This window comes from Anthonomus grandis, chromosome 2 (genome assembly GCF_022605725.1).
Source record: "Anthonomus grandis grandis chromosome 2, icAntGran1.3, whole genome shotgun sequence".
In the NCBI taxonomy this organism is placed as follows: Eukaryota; Metazoa; Arthropoda; class Insecta; order Coleoptera; family Curculionidae; genus Anthonomus; species Anthonomus grandis.
Genome location: NC_065547.1, coordinates 40972797 through 40990895, shown reverse-complemented (window position 1 = coordinate 40990895; position 18099 = coordinate 40972797). Strand labels below are relative to the sequence as shown.

The following is an 18099-nucleotide window of genomic DNA, read 5'->3' as shown; positions in this document are numbered from 1 at the left end:
TCACCGAAGTGAAATTAGCGCTGACTGGTAAGGTCAGAAAGTGAAAATCTGTTTATTTAGATTTATAGGTTATGTATAATATTTAGACTTGCTTTGTTGTTATTTGTTTTATAAATTAATTTTAAATTTTCTGTTTTATTTAAAAGATCCTATTTAAAATGAGCCATACAAATAGGGTAATCTTACTAATTGACATGGATTGCTTTTACTGTCAAGTGGAGGAAAACCTGAATCCTGATTGGAAAGGAAAACCTTTGGCTGTGGTTCAGTACAATCAGTGGAGAGGAGGAGGGTAAATTCTTTTTTTTTAAGAAACCATATTTCTTTCACATACTTAAGGGATATAATAATATAGTGTCTGAAAAATGGCACCGTTGTAATCAACAGTTTTACTTACATTTTCTATAAGAATGTAATGAGAAAAAATTAAAACTTACCTATCTTCCAGAACAACCTCTGAAACACCATACACAAGCTAATAATACAAATACATTCCAGGAATGTTACTGAAAATTACGTTTAGGATCAGAACATCTGAAAAAAAAACTCCTCAATGATTTATTTTTTTTACTATTTCTGACGACCGTTAGTGCCTTTTTTTAGCCTTTATTGTCTTGTAACACTAAACGTGGTTGACAAAGCTGTAAAAAAGTGTAAATATAAAATAATCTATTTGCACGTATTATTACATATAATGCAATATCACAAAAGAAAAAAAACATTAACAAAAAAAAGTATAAGGGAACCAACTTAATTATTCTAAGTAACATGAAGCAGAACTTGACTACAACTAAAGCCTAATCTAAGCTAGTCTAAGAAGTATTGCCTTTTTAATCAATATTTTCTTAATCTCTTTCCTCAACTGTTTGTACATAACAATCGAAAAGGAAGATGGGAGGTAATTCACTTTTTTTCTCCTTTGATAGAAAATGTAATGTTGCTGTAAGTATTAGCAAGTTTATTTATTTATTTTTATTTTATTTATTTGCTACAAGTGTCAACAGCTACAAAGGCTTTTGCAGATACTAACTTAACATACTATAAAAAGTACTGTAATAAATAATAAAAGGAAATACTACACAATACACATAATAACACAGAAATTATCCACTTTAATAAAATACAATAACAAATATCCAACACATCACTGATTTGTTCAGTTCTATTTTAGTTTATTTAGTGTTATTTTTTTAAACTGATTCAGAATAGTTGAATCAATGTCAATATCGGAAGCATATAATCTGTTTTTGAAGGTGGTAGACAATGGTACGGTGAAAACATCTTGTCGGACTTGCATTGTCTTATTTATTTAATGTAACACGACGTTTCAAACATGTTTCACCGTCACAAAAATTCTTCTCTTACTCAGAGACAGTCTATCAAAAATTTGTGACAAATGATCATTATCACAGCCTCTCTGGGGATATATACTAAGCCTCCTAAAATACATGCACTTCAAAAAATCTTGTCTGAATGCCTTCAACCATTGCTACCCAGATACTGTGCTGGGGGGACCAAATAATAGACCCGCATATTCCAAGATTTACAAAACTAAATTTTATTAAGTTTTTATTAAATATCATTTATCTAATTATTTGTATAAAGTGCATGTGAAGCGAAGACTTTCTATGCATCAGACAAGCTGCTTCAAGAATGAAAACTGATGGAAGAGTCAAAATTTGTAAACCAATTAAATGACACTTAAATGATTCCCCATATTTAAGTCCACAGAGATATCTTAGATATCAGGCACAGACATATTAGGCAGAAGAACTATCCCAAAAGCAAGTTCCACACCTTAAATGACAAATAATAGGCAATTTAATTGCAAAGCAACCTGAATCCAATTTAGACCATATGGTTATTAAATTTTAGCCATAATCATCATAGAAACAAGCTGGACACCTAATGAGACATCCTCCTCTTTTAAAATACATTTCAAATTTAAAATATTTGTTTTTGATATATTAAATGTTACATAGTTAATCTAACACCATTCTTTAATGCCAGCCAGATCCTGGTTTATTATTCCAATTAGACTATCTTCAATGCCAAAGAAGTGTAGTGTCATTACCAAAGAAAGTGCCCTGGCCATGTCCGACTATCATTTGTAAGTCACTAACATAAAAAAGAAATAAGAGTGGGCCAACAACAGAGCCCTGTGACACTTAACTCCTTGCAATGAACCATCAAATCAAATATTTGTTTATTGTACATTACACAGTATGTGTTATGTAATTCAAATGGCTTGAAAAAATATCTATGAAAAAGTAGAAAATTAAATTAATACATATGAATACAATCAATCTACATATAATGTGAATACAATTCAAACAAAATGTAATAAACATAAAGCTGAAAGAAAACAAATGGCAGATTCAGAAAATAAATGCTGGTAATTTTAAAATTTTAAAATGTTTATTTGGATACAGTTACAATTTTAGTCACAATCTTCAGTCAAAGGAAATTAAAACTACTTGAAAATATTCATCAAAAAAATAAAAAGCACCATATACCAATATAATATATTATGGCTTAAAGATTTATTATGGAGTGGGATAATATTAAAGCACTGAACATAATAATAGTCATCTGTTTCGAGAAAGTCTGTGATAATGTTCCTACTATGCCTGGTCTTGTAATGGTGTATATCTGAAAAAGTTCTAAACTGGAAGATGATATTAGGAATGGAAATTAAACAATGATTGATGTAGGCACAAGGAAGTGTAAGTATAGCCTGGAAACGTAAGTGTATCAAGGTCTCTGAAGTACATCCTAGAATAATCTCTATAGCTTAACCATGATTCTGACACATGTTTATTGAAGCTTAAAGATTTGTTGTTCATGGCTAGAATGGCCCCAGTTCAAAATTGCATAGCACATATTTGCAGAAAAATAACCATGGTAGGTAGGCAAAATAGTGGACAAGAATATAATAGCCCTTAAGGATCTTAGCATGAAAAGTATTCTACTCAGTTTGAGTAACAGGTGATTTCCATGTTAATTTAACATCTAAACTAACTCCTAGAAATTTTGTAAAATTTCCTTTCGACCTTAAGTTTAACTTGTTGGTCTTCAAGGCATTTAGCATTTTGCTTAGGAAAGTTCATTGGCCAAAAACCATTCATATTTTTACTGGATAACATTACTAGTATTATTTGCAAGAAGGATAGGTTTTAAATATTAAACATTTGGAAGATCATTTATGTATATGAAGAGGAGGATTCCATGAGAGATACAATGCATTAGTAAGATCATAAAATGAAGTATAAGAATCCATAACCAATTCCCATCTTCCCACGATACTTCTCAATACTATAAATATCTTGTGTATGTGAAATATATTGTATGTGAAATATATTGCTAATGTTGTCTGTTTCTAATTTCTAAAACCAAATTGGATGCCTCTAAATAATTTTTTTTTTCAAAATAGGTGGTTAAGTGCTCCTTTACAATTTATTCCAAAATATTAAGAAATTAGGCAGTAGTTCGTTAGTTCATGATGAGACCTCTTAGGTAGATTTTACACCAAAGAGATAAGCAACAAGCAATGAGCGATACGTGATAAGCAACATGCGCCGCTAGTGAAAATAACATTGAGTTAAATGACAACCGTTCACACCGAAAGAGCGGCAAAATCGTTTCAAGAAAATATCGTCAAGTGATAGACGATACGTATCTGGGAAACATTTCAAACAGGTTGCGACAGATATTTGTTGCTGATCGTTTGAGCGATATGGATGAAAAGCAGAATATATTGTTTGTACAACTAGTTGAAAAGTACCCTAGTCTTTATAATTATAAATTAACCCAATATGCTAAGCGTAATGAATCTAAAAAAGCGTGGAATTTGGTTTCGAAAGAAGCACAATTACCAGGTAAGAAAAAATAAAAAAATATTTTTTTTACAGATTTTATTATTTTGATGAAACTTTAATTGTAAATATTATTTATGCAACAATTTTATTGCCATGGGATTGCTGCTTCAGGAGTTATGAATCATTTGAATAATTCGTAGTGTAATCGCAGAGCCTGCTTCATTTATTCGCATACATTCTGGTGGCAAATTGGTATCAAATGTGTTTTCTATATTTTCCCTCTCCATTTTCAAAGCTGGTCTAGTAAATCGGCCCTCCTTACTGCGAATAAAATTGTGAAGAACACGAACACTTTTTATTATACTATTAACGGTTTCTTCCCTATATGCAACAGGCGTTTCGAAAATGCGAAATTTGCTCACTTATATACCAAATGCGCATTCGACACTTTTGCGACCGCGAGACAATCTATAATTAAATATGCGTTTTTTATCATCCAAAATTCTTTGTGGAAATGGATTCATATTATGCTTCATTTAAGTGGAAAAGCCTCGTCGCCACAAAAAAAAAATGGAAAAGAATTTCCACTTGTATCGTGTGGGAGAGGTAGAGGTGCCGGAATTTTTAATTCACCTCGGTCGAACAATCTTCCCAGCCTGCTACTTCTGAACACAGCTCCATCGCTGTTTCTGCCACAGTCGCCAACATCCATTGTTAGGAACATTCCATGAGCATCAGCTGTTGCCATTAAAACCACAGAAAAATAACTTTTGTAATTGTAGTATTGGGAACCAGTATTTCCGATATTTTTTATTTCGGATGTGTTTCCCGTCAAATGAACCTATACGGTTGAGTAGATTCCAAAGTTTATATTATCGGTTAGATGATGCTATCCATTTTAGCATCTTTTTCTGCAATGATGTCGTAACTGATTCCTCGAAAAAACATGAATGACACCGCTGAAAAACTGCTCCCTGTAGCCAAATATCTAAAAATAAATATGTCTATATTACTAGAATTTATTTCTTGAATATAAAGTAATATAAAAATTGCAAAGATTTCTTATATAACCGATTATTTGCATTGGTGTTCTATAAAAATGCCTTTCTTTTATTTTTGGTAGTAGAATGCAAGGAAAAGTGGAAGAACTTACGAGAAGCATTAAGGAGAGTTAAAAAGAAACTTCCATCAGGATCACGGGCTAGTAAAAAAAAATTATTTAGAGGATGCGATGGTATTTCTCTTGCCCTTTATAAAATCAAGGAAACAATCTGGTAATTTACCTTCCCCAACCTCAAGCGATGAACCTAATGACGAATCTATGATGGAATCAGAAACGTCAAACGCTCCAAAGTCAAGTAAAGAAAATTGCTCAAAAAACCAAATTGGACAAGACTCGGCAGATCAGCAAGATACTACCAGCAAAAGATTTTTCCCAAAATTACAGTCATTGGAGTGTTACTACTGAAAAGGAAACTCAAAACAATACTTTACCTATCCAACATAATCAGTTCAATAGGACTTAAAACAAAAGAATTTGTTCCAGCTCTTCAACATCTACGTTAGCAAAAGAAGACTCATGTTTTATAGACTTTGTAAAAAAGCAAACGCTCCCCACTATGCCAAATGCAGATTTGGAATTTTTGCAAAGTCTCCTACCAGATGTTACCAGAATGGATTGCAAGCGGAAACGAACGAGCTCCATCGCCGGCATTAAGCTCTGCAGCATCAGTATATGACAACTCTAATACCAGATCAACATCACCGTCGGCTGCTGAATATTTTGCAACATGGAACATACCACAGTTTTTTTTATATAAATGAAACTTTTTTTATTCTTTAAGGTTATTAAGTTAAACTTTTTAAAATTCAACTGTAAACTATACCCGCGTTATTAAATAAGTGTTCATGTTCAACTTACCATTATATATAATCAATAGACGTTCTTCACGGGACACTGGCAATCGGTAATTTGTATCTTTTTTAAGTATTAATGGGCAAACAAGTTCAACTAATATTAAAAAATTCTCTTGATTCATTCTATGAAAACTTTGAAACTTTTCGGAGTCTGAATGCATTTCTGCAGCAACAACAGTTGCTGAATGACATATATTTTCTAGGTGAAGAGGCCGTACCCAAAACGACGCTTTTTGTTTTTTTGTCTTTGCCTGCGTCTACGTGGCATATAAAATCCAATCAAAACGTTATTTACATTTGCGGTTGCCATTTTTAATTGATTTATTTTGTATGTTTGTATCGTTGTGGTACTGAAAATAGAAGCGATACAATATCGTTGTTGCGTATTGCATATCGCCAATCGCTTGTTGTTTATCTCTTTGGTATGAAATCTGCCTTACATATAATTAAAGGAACTACTGTAGGTCTTTTACGTGCTCTTGGAAAAATACCAGCCGAAATACACGGGATTATTAGTTTGGCTAATAGAACAATTATAAGTTTTTAAGAGATTGATATATTCTAGTATTAATATCAAAGCAGTATATTCCTACTGTTTTTTAATCTTTTAATGTTTTCTCTTACAACATTAGTCGGATGAAATGTAAAAAGAAAATTGCCTGTAAGAACAGGCATGGAATCAAGGAATGAAGTTGATGAAGTTTATTTCTTCAAGAAGGTGAAAAATGGCATTGTTAGGATTTTTGGAAAAATATTTGTTCTATTACCGTGGGTAAAGTACTCACCTTACACACTTGCCAGGGATTAGCAACAGAAAGGTTAATTACAATAGCTTGCTTTAAAAAGTCAACAAGTTTGCCACTCAAAATAGAGGCATGAAAGTATTTAGCTAGTACAGAAGGAGCTGCCCTCGAAAGATTTGTAAAAGTTTTGATTTAGCGACAGGATTATTGTGACAACTAAAATTTTATTAAAAACTGATAATCATAGATATTTACTAATAACTTAAAATGGTACAGTTTTAAATTAAACACAGCTTATTCATGAGAAGTTAGTAATAACAAAATATAGAGGTAAAATAAAATCATTAACATTATTACAATAAAATAACATACATGAATACATTATAAAATATTTTAACAATATATATGAAAAAAAGTGATAATACCACTAGCACTGTCAAAATAACATGCAAGGATATTGACTCTTATGACCAAGTGTTTAGATATTCTTCATTGTCAATTAACTACTAGATAAGAGTAGGTGTTTTACGTCTAGTATAAATTTGGGTGTGACCAATTGTCTGATAGGAAAGAACAATCTATTAAAGAAATGCTCTACCACAGACAAAGGGCTAACCCTACATCTTTCCAGTTGATTGATGTTTGAAACAACATGCTCTCTATAGTTGAAATCATCAGACCCAAATTTTAAGCGAATTACACTTGACTTATGAGATGAGGTACAGTGTTTGTATTGCAAACAGTACCTCCCACACAATAGCCCCAGGCAAGAATGACATATGCAATGTGCCATATGTACTTTTTAACACAGTAAGAGATACATGAAGATTGCTTTCAAGGGAAAGCAAAGCTCTGCTTAAATACCAGGGTTAAGGAGAACATAAAAAAAGTGTTACAGGATTATTATCCAGATTCTTTAGGAATGTTTCTGGTGGAAAAGATTAAGAACTGTGTTTTTGTTGTATTAAGAAACAGCTTGTTTGTATACAACCATTGTTCCGATCTGACATTGAGTCTGATGAAACTATAGCTCTCACAAGATCTTTGATGCAAGCTGAGATTGTTCTTTTGTAGTCTTTTTTGAGTTGTATCTTTGTAATTCATTGAAAAAAATCAAGAATCATAATGGTCCTAGCACAGAATCTTGAGACAGACATAAATGCTTGATTTTCATAGATTTGTTGGTAAAAGTCGAAATTGCTCATTAAACTAAACATATTTGTACAGTGAAGAGTAGTTGTATTGAAATGAACTTAATAGTAATTTTTTTTCAGATTTAACTACTTACTGCTCTAAATTGATTTTTTTTCTTGGGGATATAAAATTTGATTTATTTATTAATAAAAATTATATACATATTCAAATGTATAGAAATCAGCAAAAGGTGTATACAAATAAAATATACAAACAAAAAAGTAAACTATGAATAAATACATTTAATAGAAAAGGGAAATTTAAGCTTTTTAATCGGAAATGCTGAAAACGAAAATACTGCGTTTTAATAAAAATGATTAAATACAGTATAATTCCTCTTAACCGGCTTCGCATTAACCGGTCGACGGATTAACCGGCCTGTTTACAACAGCCGAACGCAATATTTTCCAAGAAGTTCACCGGCGAGGCGATTCGGCTGGGATTTCCCCGTTACTATGGGGAGATCCCTGTGAACTGAACTATAAACGATGTTGGATAGGATTATTTTGTCGTTTTGATCAGTTTGGTTTGTTCTTGCTGTGGCTACGTACAAAACACTATTTCCTTAACAATGAGTGCAAAGCGCAAAAGAATTGTGGTTTTGATGGATACACGTTTAAAAGTGTTGAAGCGGTGAATCTGTGGCGAAAGTCTGTGCAGAATTTAATGTTGGAAAAAGCGACACGGAATTCATTTCGCACATGTAAGTGGAGAAAAACTGCCTGCTGATACTTCAGGTGCGAGAGAATTCAAGACTAAGTTTGGTGAAATGGTTAAAACAGAGGAATTATCTCCAGAACGTTTATAGTATGGACGAGACCTGGCTAAACATTGAAAGGTTACCAGAAAAAACTTTTCTAGGCAGTCATGAACAGTCTGCCTCTAGCTTTAAAAAGAACAAAGAACGTATTAGAGTGGCCGTTTGTTCGAATGCAGCGGGAACTGATAAAATTCCTCTTTTCGTTATTGGCAAGTCTGCTAAACCACGGGCATTCAAAAACTTGAATCCATCGTCCCTTCCGGTCTATTATAAGTCACAAAAATCAGCGTGGATGAATTCAGACCTGTTTAAAGAGTGGTTTAATTTAGAGTTTGTTCCAAGAGTTAAAAAACATTTAAAAAGTGTTAACTTGCCTATCAAAGCAGTTCTAGTGTTAGATAATGCTCCAACCCATCCTCATGACTGCGATGTAGATGACATAAAACTAGTTTATCTTCCTCCTAATGTGACAAGCTTAGTGCAACCAAGCTTAGTGCAACCAATGGACCAAGGAGTGATCGAAAGAGCTTAAAAAGACGATACAGGCGTAAACTTGTTTCTGAAATTCTGCAACACTCGGAGAGTGAAGACAAAGGTCTTTTAGAAGTCATCAGAAAGATCAATATCAAGGACGTTATCTATATGTTAGCTACAGCATTTCAAGAAATGCCCTCTTCAACGTTTATTAAATCTTGGAGAAAACTTTGGCCAGATGTTGAGAATCTAGTTGCGATCTCGAATATTGCAGAGACTGAAGAAGAAGAAAACAAATCCACTCTACAAGACCTTCAAAAGTTAACGGGTAACGAAACATTGCAATTAGAATATGTGGAAAATTGGATGATAAGTTGTGACGATCACCTTGAAAATGAATTTTTGAATGATGAAGAAATCATAAATTTAGCAACCAAAGAACCAGAGGAATATGATGAGAATAGTGACATTGAAGAGGAAAAAACGATATCTCATGAAGAAGCCAAAAATTTAATGGAACTTGCATTAAGATTCATTGAGCAGCAACATGAGTCAACAGCATTAGACGTTTTGGTGATTAGAAAATGGAGGGATATCGCATTCAGAAATTCACTGAAGGTTAAAAAACAGAAGAAAATCACAGACTTTTTCAAAAAATAATTACATATTAAACTTACATACATAATATGTATATTTGTTCATGTAGCACCTTCATGTATGTAAATATGAAATACATAACTATAAAGAATATTTCCATTATTTTATATTTATTATGTTCATATATATGTGTAAACCGGCCAGCTATGCAGTCCCGAGGTGACCGGTTAAGAGGAATTCTACTGTAATTGAAAGCCCTTAAAAAACCAGTGAATTCATTATGCTTTTGAAATTTTTTTGTAATCATAAATATTTCCTATAATAGTAACATATTGATAGAATAAGGTGAAATCTCCCAAAAATATCTGAGGAGCAGACTTTCTAGATGCATTTTGTCCATTTTTTGTAATTTTGGCAAATAAGCAAAAACTGCTACGTGTCTGGCAAGAAATTTATCGAAAATATGATATACCCGAAAAATTGATCAAAAATTATGCATGATGTACTTATATGCAGACAATCTGGTATTGATTATATCCTAAAAAACTTGGAAAAACTGTAGGACATACTGCATTTAGTTTCTCAACCTTGGACAAATTGCATTTTCTTTGTCTATACAAAGCGGCATGAATAAGTATAGCAAGGATATGAAAAAAACGTAAGTAGGTTTATAAGATCAGTATTTTATTTTTGATATACAAAATATTTTTAAATGTCATAAAGGTCCCCGTCGTCATCATTATTGCAATCACATAGCATGTCACCTTCTTCGCTAGCATTATCACCCTCAGTTTCATCTCGGTTCACTTGATTCTCATTTTGTTCATGGTTATTAGAGAGAATAGGTTGAAACCATGTTAACTCAGGATCATTAATCCAATTTGCCCCTGATAGTTCCACCAAAAGTTTTGAGAGGCTCTGGAGCTTTTTTGTTTTAAGATCATTTTGAAGCATTACAACAGGTAGCTGTAAAGTCGAAAGCTTTTTTCCGCGTTTTAATAACGTTTGAAATTGCTTGGATGGATCGTCATTTCCCCTGATCCCTTTAAAGAGGTTAACGCAGTTTTTATATCGTAAACAACCCAGTCCTTACTAAGTTGTCTAACGTCTCCCTTCTTGGATTATATCTCATGATATTTTGTAGGTGTTTTTATTGTATTGTAGGATCTTGTAACTTTTTCTATTTGCCCAAAAACACGATCCGCTGGCAAATATGAATGGCCGCGTACCGGAAAGGTAAGACTTACCTGACATTACTTTTACGCTCTTTAGACGTAGGATTTTCTTTCCTTTTTCTACTACCACGATCCGTATCACCAACTATATGATCCCCTGTCACAGGGAAATCCATTATTTTAAATTTATTCCGTAAAAAACAAAGAACTTGAAAGTACTCAAAATAAACACTTCTAACCGCAACAAGTGTAACGAGAAACAAATGGCAATAAGTCCACGGTGCAAGGACAAACTTCTGTTAGTTTGTCTACTGGTAATGGACATATACCATATAGAAAGTCCAAGGTATTTTCATTATTTAATTTGCATGGGACAAAGTGCATTTGGAACGTCTTTTGTGGCATAATACTGTAGCAAAGTGTATATAGCTTGAAACGCCATCTTTGGTTGAAAATTTGAAAAAAAGGACAAAATGCATATGGAAAGTCTGCTCCACATCTATTGAATTAGGAAATCACATGAATGCACAGCAGGAAAATACATACAAAAAGATGTTAATAAATAACTACTAATTTTTTGTTCAATTTTGGTCAATTGCCTAACCTTAGCAGTCAGTCTTTCTAATGTAATGACTGTTATCTCTAGTAAAAATGTATTACCATTGCAGTATAATCGCTGTAAACTACCCGGCCAGAGACAAAGGGGTTACCAGACACATGCGTGGAGATGATGCCAAAGCAAAATGCCCTGAAATCATTTTGGCTATAGTGCCCAATTCTCGAGGTAAAGCAGATTTGTCAAAGTATAGAGATGCTGGTAAAAGAGTGGCTGATGTTTTACAAACTTTTACGACCAATTTGGAAAGGGCTTCAGTGGATGAAGCTTACCTAGACATCACTAGTCTTGTGGAGAAGAGAATTGAGGAGAAAAATGATGATATAACCGTAGATAAACTACCAAATTCGTTTGTTGTTGGCAATTTAACTGAGGACTTTATAGAGAATGTTACGAGGGATAAATATCTTAATGAAAGTAATTTTAGGCTTGCTTTAGGAGGGGTGATAGCTGAGGAAATTCGTGCAGAAGTTTTCAGGGTAACTGGTAAAACATAAAAATCATTTACCCTCAAATATTTTGATTAAACGTTTTGTATTTCAGGTTACAGATGTTCGGCAGGAGTAGCACACAATAAAATCCTCGCAAAACTCGTCTGTGGATTGAATAAGCCTAATAAACAAACAATTTTGCCTCACGAGGCCGTGCCCGAGCTATACAAAGATCTTCCTTTGAAAAAGATCAAAAGTTTAGGAGGCAAATTTGGGGATAGTATTGTGAGCAAACTCGGCATTGAATTTATGGGACAATTAGCTCAATTCACTCTAAAAGAGCTAACAAAAGTGTTTGATGATAAAAATGCACACTGGTTGTACAATATTTCAAAAGGTATTGATACAGAACCAGTTTGTTCGCGTTTAGTCTCAAAATCGATTGGGTGCTCAAAAAAATTCCCTGGCAAAGGTTTAACATCGAAGGAAGATATCGACCACTGGCTAAATGAACTCGCTGAAGAATTATGTGAAAGACTGGAAAAAGATTTTCATGAAAATGGCAGAAAAGGCAGGCAGATGGTTCTTACTTATCAACAAGAAAGTGGAGATGGAAGTAAAAGTCATCCACTGAGTTGTTATGAAAAAAGTAAAATTGTGGATAATGCCTGGAGGATTTTGCAGAAAAATTGCATGCAAGATGATGGGAGTTATAAGTTGTTTTTATTGGGTAAGGAACTCTAGCTAAAAAGTTGTGTTTTTTGGGCTTTCTTTGTTGTTCTATTGGATTTTTTTATGACTTTATAATTTTTGTCTTTTTATATATTTAAAGCAGAAAAACCAACCAAGAAGTGGGTAAAAAACACAAGGGCTCATAAACGAAAGATCACTTTAGATGAGGTCTCTAGAATGTTTGACAATTTTTTCATTAGTTTGAAATCCTGGATTAAGTCATTTCTAAAAAAAAGGAAAAAGCTCCTGTGTCATTAAAATAAAGGTTTTTGAAATGTAATTTGAGATACAATATTTCGCCATTGCTCATTGGAGTACTTCCAGACCTACAGAGAATTTTATTCATTTGAAGAATTCATTAGAAACACGAATAATTATTAAAAGGGAAAAACTTCCTTTTTGCCTAAAACCTTTACAAGAATATAAACATTCACAATTCACATTCACAACACTCACATTTTGATAATTTTAATGAAAATCTTTACATAATAAGTTTCATAATAGTTGCCAAATACGAATATAATAAAGTGATCTGAATTGTCAGACAAGATTGACATATGTTTATGTTGTATTCTGTTTTTTCAAATTTAATCAGTGGTGTATATCTCATCGTTTAGGATATCTCAATGTTGAGCACAAGTGTGGAAAGTAACCATCATGTATTCAAATTCAAATGTTTTTATTTATTTATTTATTTATTTAATCAATACATGGGATCAACCCCATTACAAAAAATATATATATTTCTGAAAAAGAAATAAAAGCTATACTAACCAACCACTAATTACTAATTAACAATAATTATCAGACTTAATCTTAATACCAAGGATAATTAAACTGTTTTACAAGTAGTAACAATATTCTCTCAAAATCTGAACAATTAACAATGCAAAATTAGCTAAGAAAAAACAAAATATATTATTATCAATGACAATGATCAAATGTATTTCAAATTATTAATAAGTAGTTCGGGACAAATCACAAGGCCATTCAAAAGTTTATAAATAAACACCAAATCATTCTCAGTGCGTCTCTTAAGTAAACTCCGCATATTCAGCAAGTTCATTGCTTCATCATAACAATGGTCATTAGGAACTGGAATGCGAAGTTTATAAAGGCAGAATCGTAGAAATTTATTTTGAACCCTCTCCAGTGCCATATAATTATTCATGTACAGAGGAGACCAAATTATTGATCCATACTCCAACAAAGAGACAACAAGTGATATGTACAACCTTTTGCAAGTTTCAACCGACAGATCTTTACAATTGCGCAGGATAAAACCAAGGCCCTTAGATGCTTTAGTTATAATAGTATTTACATGGGTATTAAAATGCAATTGTTCATCAAAAAAGATACCAAGGTCCTTTACTACTTCAGTGTATCTAAGATTAACATTATCAATAGTATAGGAGGAAATTACCCGTTTGTTTCTTTTGTAGAAACTAATATAACTGCATTTACCCACATTCAGTGCCAAACTATTACCAACACACCATTCACACAATCTATTCAGATCATCTTGCAAGAGAACCATGTCTTGTTCTGAACTGATCACCCTATAAAACGTTAAATCATCGGAAAATAACAAAAAAATTACTATTTTTAAAGCAAACCAAAATATCATTAATGAAAATATTGAACAACAGAGGAGAACAATGACCACCCCGTGGAACCCCAGAGGTCACACTGATAAGATGCGACCTAGCATCCCCAATTTGTACCTGCTGAAATCTGTCAGAAAGAACACTTGCAAACCAGGCCACCAAACAATCTGAAAAACCAAAAAGTCTCAATTTTTCTAGTAATAAGCTATGGCTGACACTGTCAAATGCCTTGGAAAAGTCTGTATATATTACATCCACTTGTTCACCCCTCTCCAAAGCATTTAACAGAGCGCCCTGATACAGCAACAAGTTTGTAATAGCAAACTTGCCACGACTGAAGCCATGCTGTTCACTTAACAGAAGTTCTTTGCAATAAAAATTTATTTGGTCATAAATAAGACTGTCCAGAAGTTTTGGAATGGCAGACTGTACACACACACTCCTGTAATTGATCATTTCATTAGCAGCACCACATTTAAATATAGGCGTAATAAAACTGAGTTTCCACTGGGATGAAAAAACTGTCAAGTCTAAAGACCTACTGAATAAAATAAAGAGGGAATAAGAGAGGGCACATACACATTTTCTCAAAAAATAATTGGGTATACCATCAGGGCCAGCACTAAGTTTAAGGGGTAATCGAAAGATCTTATCAAAAATTAATCCAATAGATAATTTAGGATTTGGAATAGTCATGTTTACACCAGCCTGCCGAGAAGGTAAGACATTATTATCTCCATTATGGACAGTAGAAAAAAACTTGGCAAACCCCTCTGCAATTTGTTTACAACCTGCAAACTTCCCATTATTATAGGTCATCAAATCAGGAAGCATATTCGTTGCTCTCCTGTTATTATAAACTATTATAACTATTATTAACTATTATTATAAACTATTATAACTATTATTAACTATTAACTATTATTTATAAACTTATACCAAAAACTTCTGGGGTTTGTATAAAGTAACTGGTCCAAATTTGAAATAAAGTTTAGTTAAGTGAACAACATCTAAAAGCACTTATGAGTAATTTACACAAATTTAATTTATTTATTACATTACTTAACAGGAACCTCGAATTACAAAGCAGGGGCATAAATTTTAAAATTTTAAATTCAGTATTAATCAACTAAATATAATTCACTTAATTGCTAAAATAAAAACTAACAATCTTTAAGAATATACAAAGGTAATATATTGGGACAGTGAACAGCAAAGGAAGGTCGGATTAAAAAGGGTAGGAGCATGTAAAGATGTAAAATAGTGGCTTTCTAATTTTTTTAACGGGGGTTTTAAGGGTATCGAAACTTCTGCTAACATTGTTATGTGTAGTTCACAAGATATAAATAGAAGAAAACCGGGTTTATTTGTTCAGGCTCTACATATGTACAAAAATAAAAATAAATATATATAGGGTTTCAAATTTAAATAAAGTAAATGTTATCTCTCACCTCATCAACTATCAGCAAATATTGCTGAATTTTCAATTATTCGGTGTTACCATTCTCCATAGATTGAGTACGGCTCTTAAATGTACCCAACCCCTCTTATCTTTTGAATGCGTTTATATAAAAATTTGAAAGTTGGCACACATGATTAGCAACTTAAATACTACTTTTTGGTCCCTAGCTCAATTTGGAAAACTTCAAAATGGCGGCGGGACGCCACTTTGAACAATAAAATTAAATAGAAAGGCGGGTCATGCAATACATCATGAAAGCTCCCACTCTTAACTACCTCTGTTCAATTGTTGTAAAAACCAAAATTTCACAGGGGAGCTTTACTTAAACATGTTGGGAAATGCAGTAGAGCCACTGCTCCTTGAGATTATTGAAGACAATCCTTATGAATTTAGTTGGAAACAGTTTTTCAACAAGATGGGATCACTTTAGCAGAAATGTTAGAGAATATTTGACTAATACTTACCCTAATCGGTGGATTGGTCGTCGAGGTCCTACCGAGTGGCCAGCCAGATCGCCCGATCTTACACCTCTGGACTTTTTTTTGGGACGTAGATGTCGCAATATTGATATTGCCACCTTCCAAAATATTCGTGAAGAGTTCTCCAATAGATTATTTTACTGCCGTGAAGTTAATGGTTGACATTTTCAACATCTTTGGTAGTTAAATAGTTACGTTTCTGTGTTACCTAAAGTTTAGTTATTTTAAACATGCGAAAAATAAGATTTTGAAAGGCTGCCATTTTGCTATGTGTAGAAGTAATGACTTAATATTCTAGGACCATAAAGCATTTAGTGGGATCTTTCCCACGATGTATCGCATGACCCTCCTTTCTATTTAATTTAATTTTTTTAAAGTTTGAAGTTTTGCAAAATTAGCTAGGGACCAAAAAGTAGTATTTAAATTGCTAATGATGTGTGCGAAAAATAATTTTTTTTATATAAACGCATTCAAAAGAAAAAATGATATCCTGATGATATCCTTTTAAGTACTTAATGTGTATTTGTTCTAGGCATTAGCGTTGGAAACTTCCAAGACGTCTCAAAAATCAAAGAAATAACTTCATTTTTTAAGAACATGGTTAACAACAAGAACAAAATGGCTGCTACAAATAACATCATTGATCGGACCCAGGTTGAAGTAAATCATATCGATGATGACATATATTTCAAAACAACCGATGAGGAATTGAGTCCTGATGACCGAAATGTGACGTTCTTTGAGCAAATTTATCCCGAATCTGTAAAAAATCAAAACTACAACTTTACAAGTCCGTTAATGACCCCTGAAGAAGATTCCAAATCAAATGATTCAATTAGCAACGAAATATCCCAAGACACTAGAGGCGAGTCTCCAGTGTTATTAAGTCCTCCAGTAAATTCATTCTTTAGGAAATATTTTAGCGGAAATGTTAATAGGGATTTTAATACTTCCAAAAACTTGGAGGTAAAAGGTCAATGTAGTAGTAAGGAGGTTATTGACTCCTTGGAGGTAAATGATCGATGTAGTAGTAAACAAGAGGTTATCGATTCTTTTGAGGTAAAAGATCAATGTAGTACTGATAATCCCTGTAATACATCTGATGATGCAAGTACTGAAGAATCCAATGTGTTACTGCAAGAAGAAACTATTAATGATTATTCTCCAGAAAAAGACAATAAATGTCCTCAGTGTGGAAAAATGATCAACCCCCATGATTATCAATCGCATTTAGACTATCATTTTGCCTTAAGTATTGTAAAAAACGAAGCACATCTATATAAAAATGAAACGTTAACCCCTCAAGCCGAGTCTAAAAAAAGAAAAACACAATCAGAAACAGAAAAACACAAAAACAAAGTCCAAAAACAGTTAAACACAAAAAATAGTCCTCCGATCAAACCCATAAACAACTATTTTAAACCACAAGATGAAGAAGGAACTTTATGTACGGAATGTAATATGAAAATTCGGGAAAGTGACTGGGATGTTCATCAAGATTTCCATGCCGCTAAACGGTTACATCTGGAGATGAATGTGGGGCAAAAATCGCAAAGTAGTGGTAATCAAAGCAAGGCTGTGAAGAAAGGATCAATAAATCACAAAGAAAATATAAAGAAAAGTTCTTTGGTGAAAGGCCAGGGTAATATGCTGAGGTTTTTAAAACCAACGTGATTTTTCTTAGTAGCTAGTTTATAAATTTAAATTCTATTTATTTTAATTGCATTCAATTGTATTGTAAATTTAAACGTCTGCTATTTTTATTAAGAAATTTTTATATATTTATATGCAGACAGTAGATTTTATTTGATATTATTTTACCAATAGTTACGACAATCATTGTGGTGTCTAGTTTTATTTCAATCTTATATGCCTCAGAGCAAGCAAGTTTTAACGAATTTGCTTGCTTTGAGAATGTATAATCTCATATTCCTGGAATGTATTTATTTATTTATATTTATTTTTCTGATTAAAAGTAGGCAAGTATAATAATATAATTTATGCAGTTCGACTTAAAATAAACACATGTTTGTCTAAAGTGTTTTATTTTTGTGGCCTGAATTCATAAGACGTCTGCATGCAGTTCAAGTATAA

The 18099-nt window shown here is 32.8% G+C and overlaps 1 protein-coding gene across 1 annotated transcript; it reads left to right on the top strand.

Annotated features, from left to right (window-relative positions):
* Positions 1 to 76: 76 nt before the first annotated feature.
* LOC126748315 (DNA polymerase eta) lies at positions 77 to 17849 on the top strand. The gene is made up of 4 exons (XM_050457463.1): positions 77 to 292; positions 11347 to 11780; positions 11838 to 12455; positions 16538 to 17849. The coding sequence occupies exons 1-4, from the start codon at positions 159 to 161 to the stop codon at positions 17677 to 17679; spliced, it is 2328 nt and encodes a 775-aa protein (XP_050313420.1). The 5' UTR covers positions 77 to 158; the 3' UTR covers positions 17680 to 17849.
* The last annotated feature ends 250 nt before the right edge of the window (positions 17850 to 18099 follow it).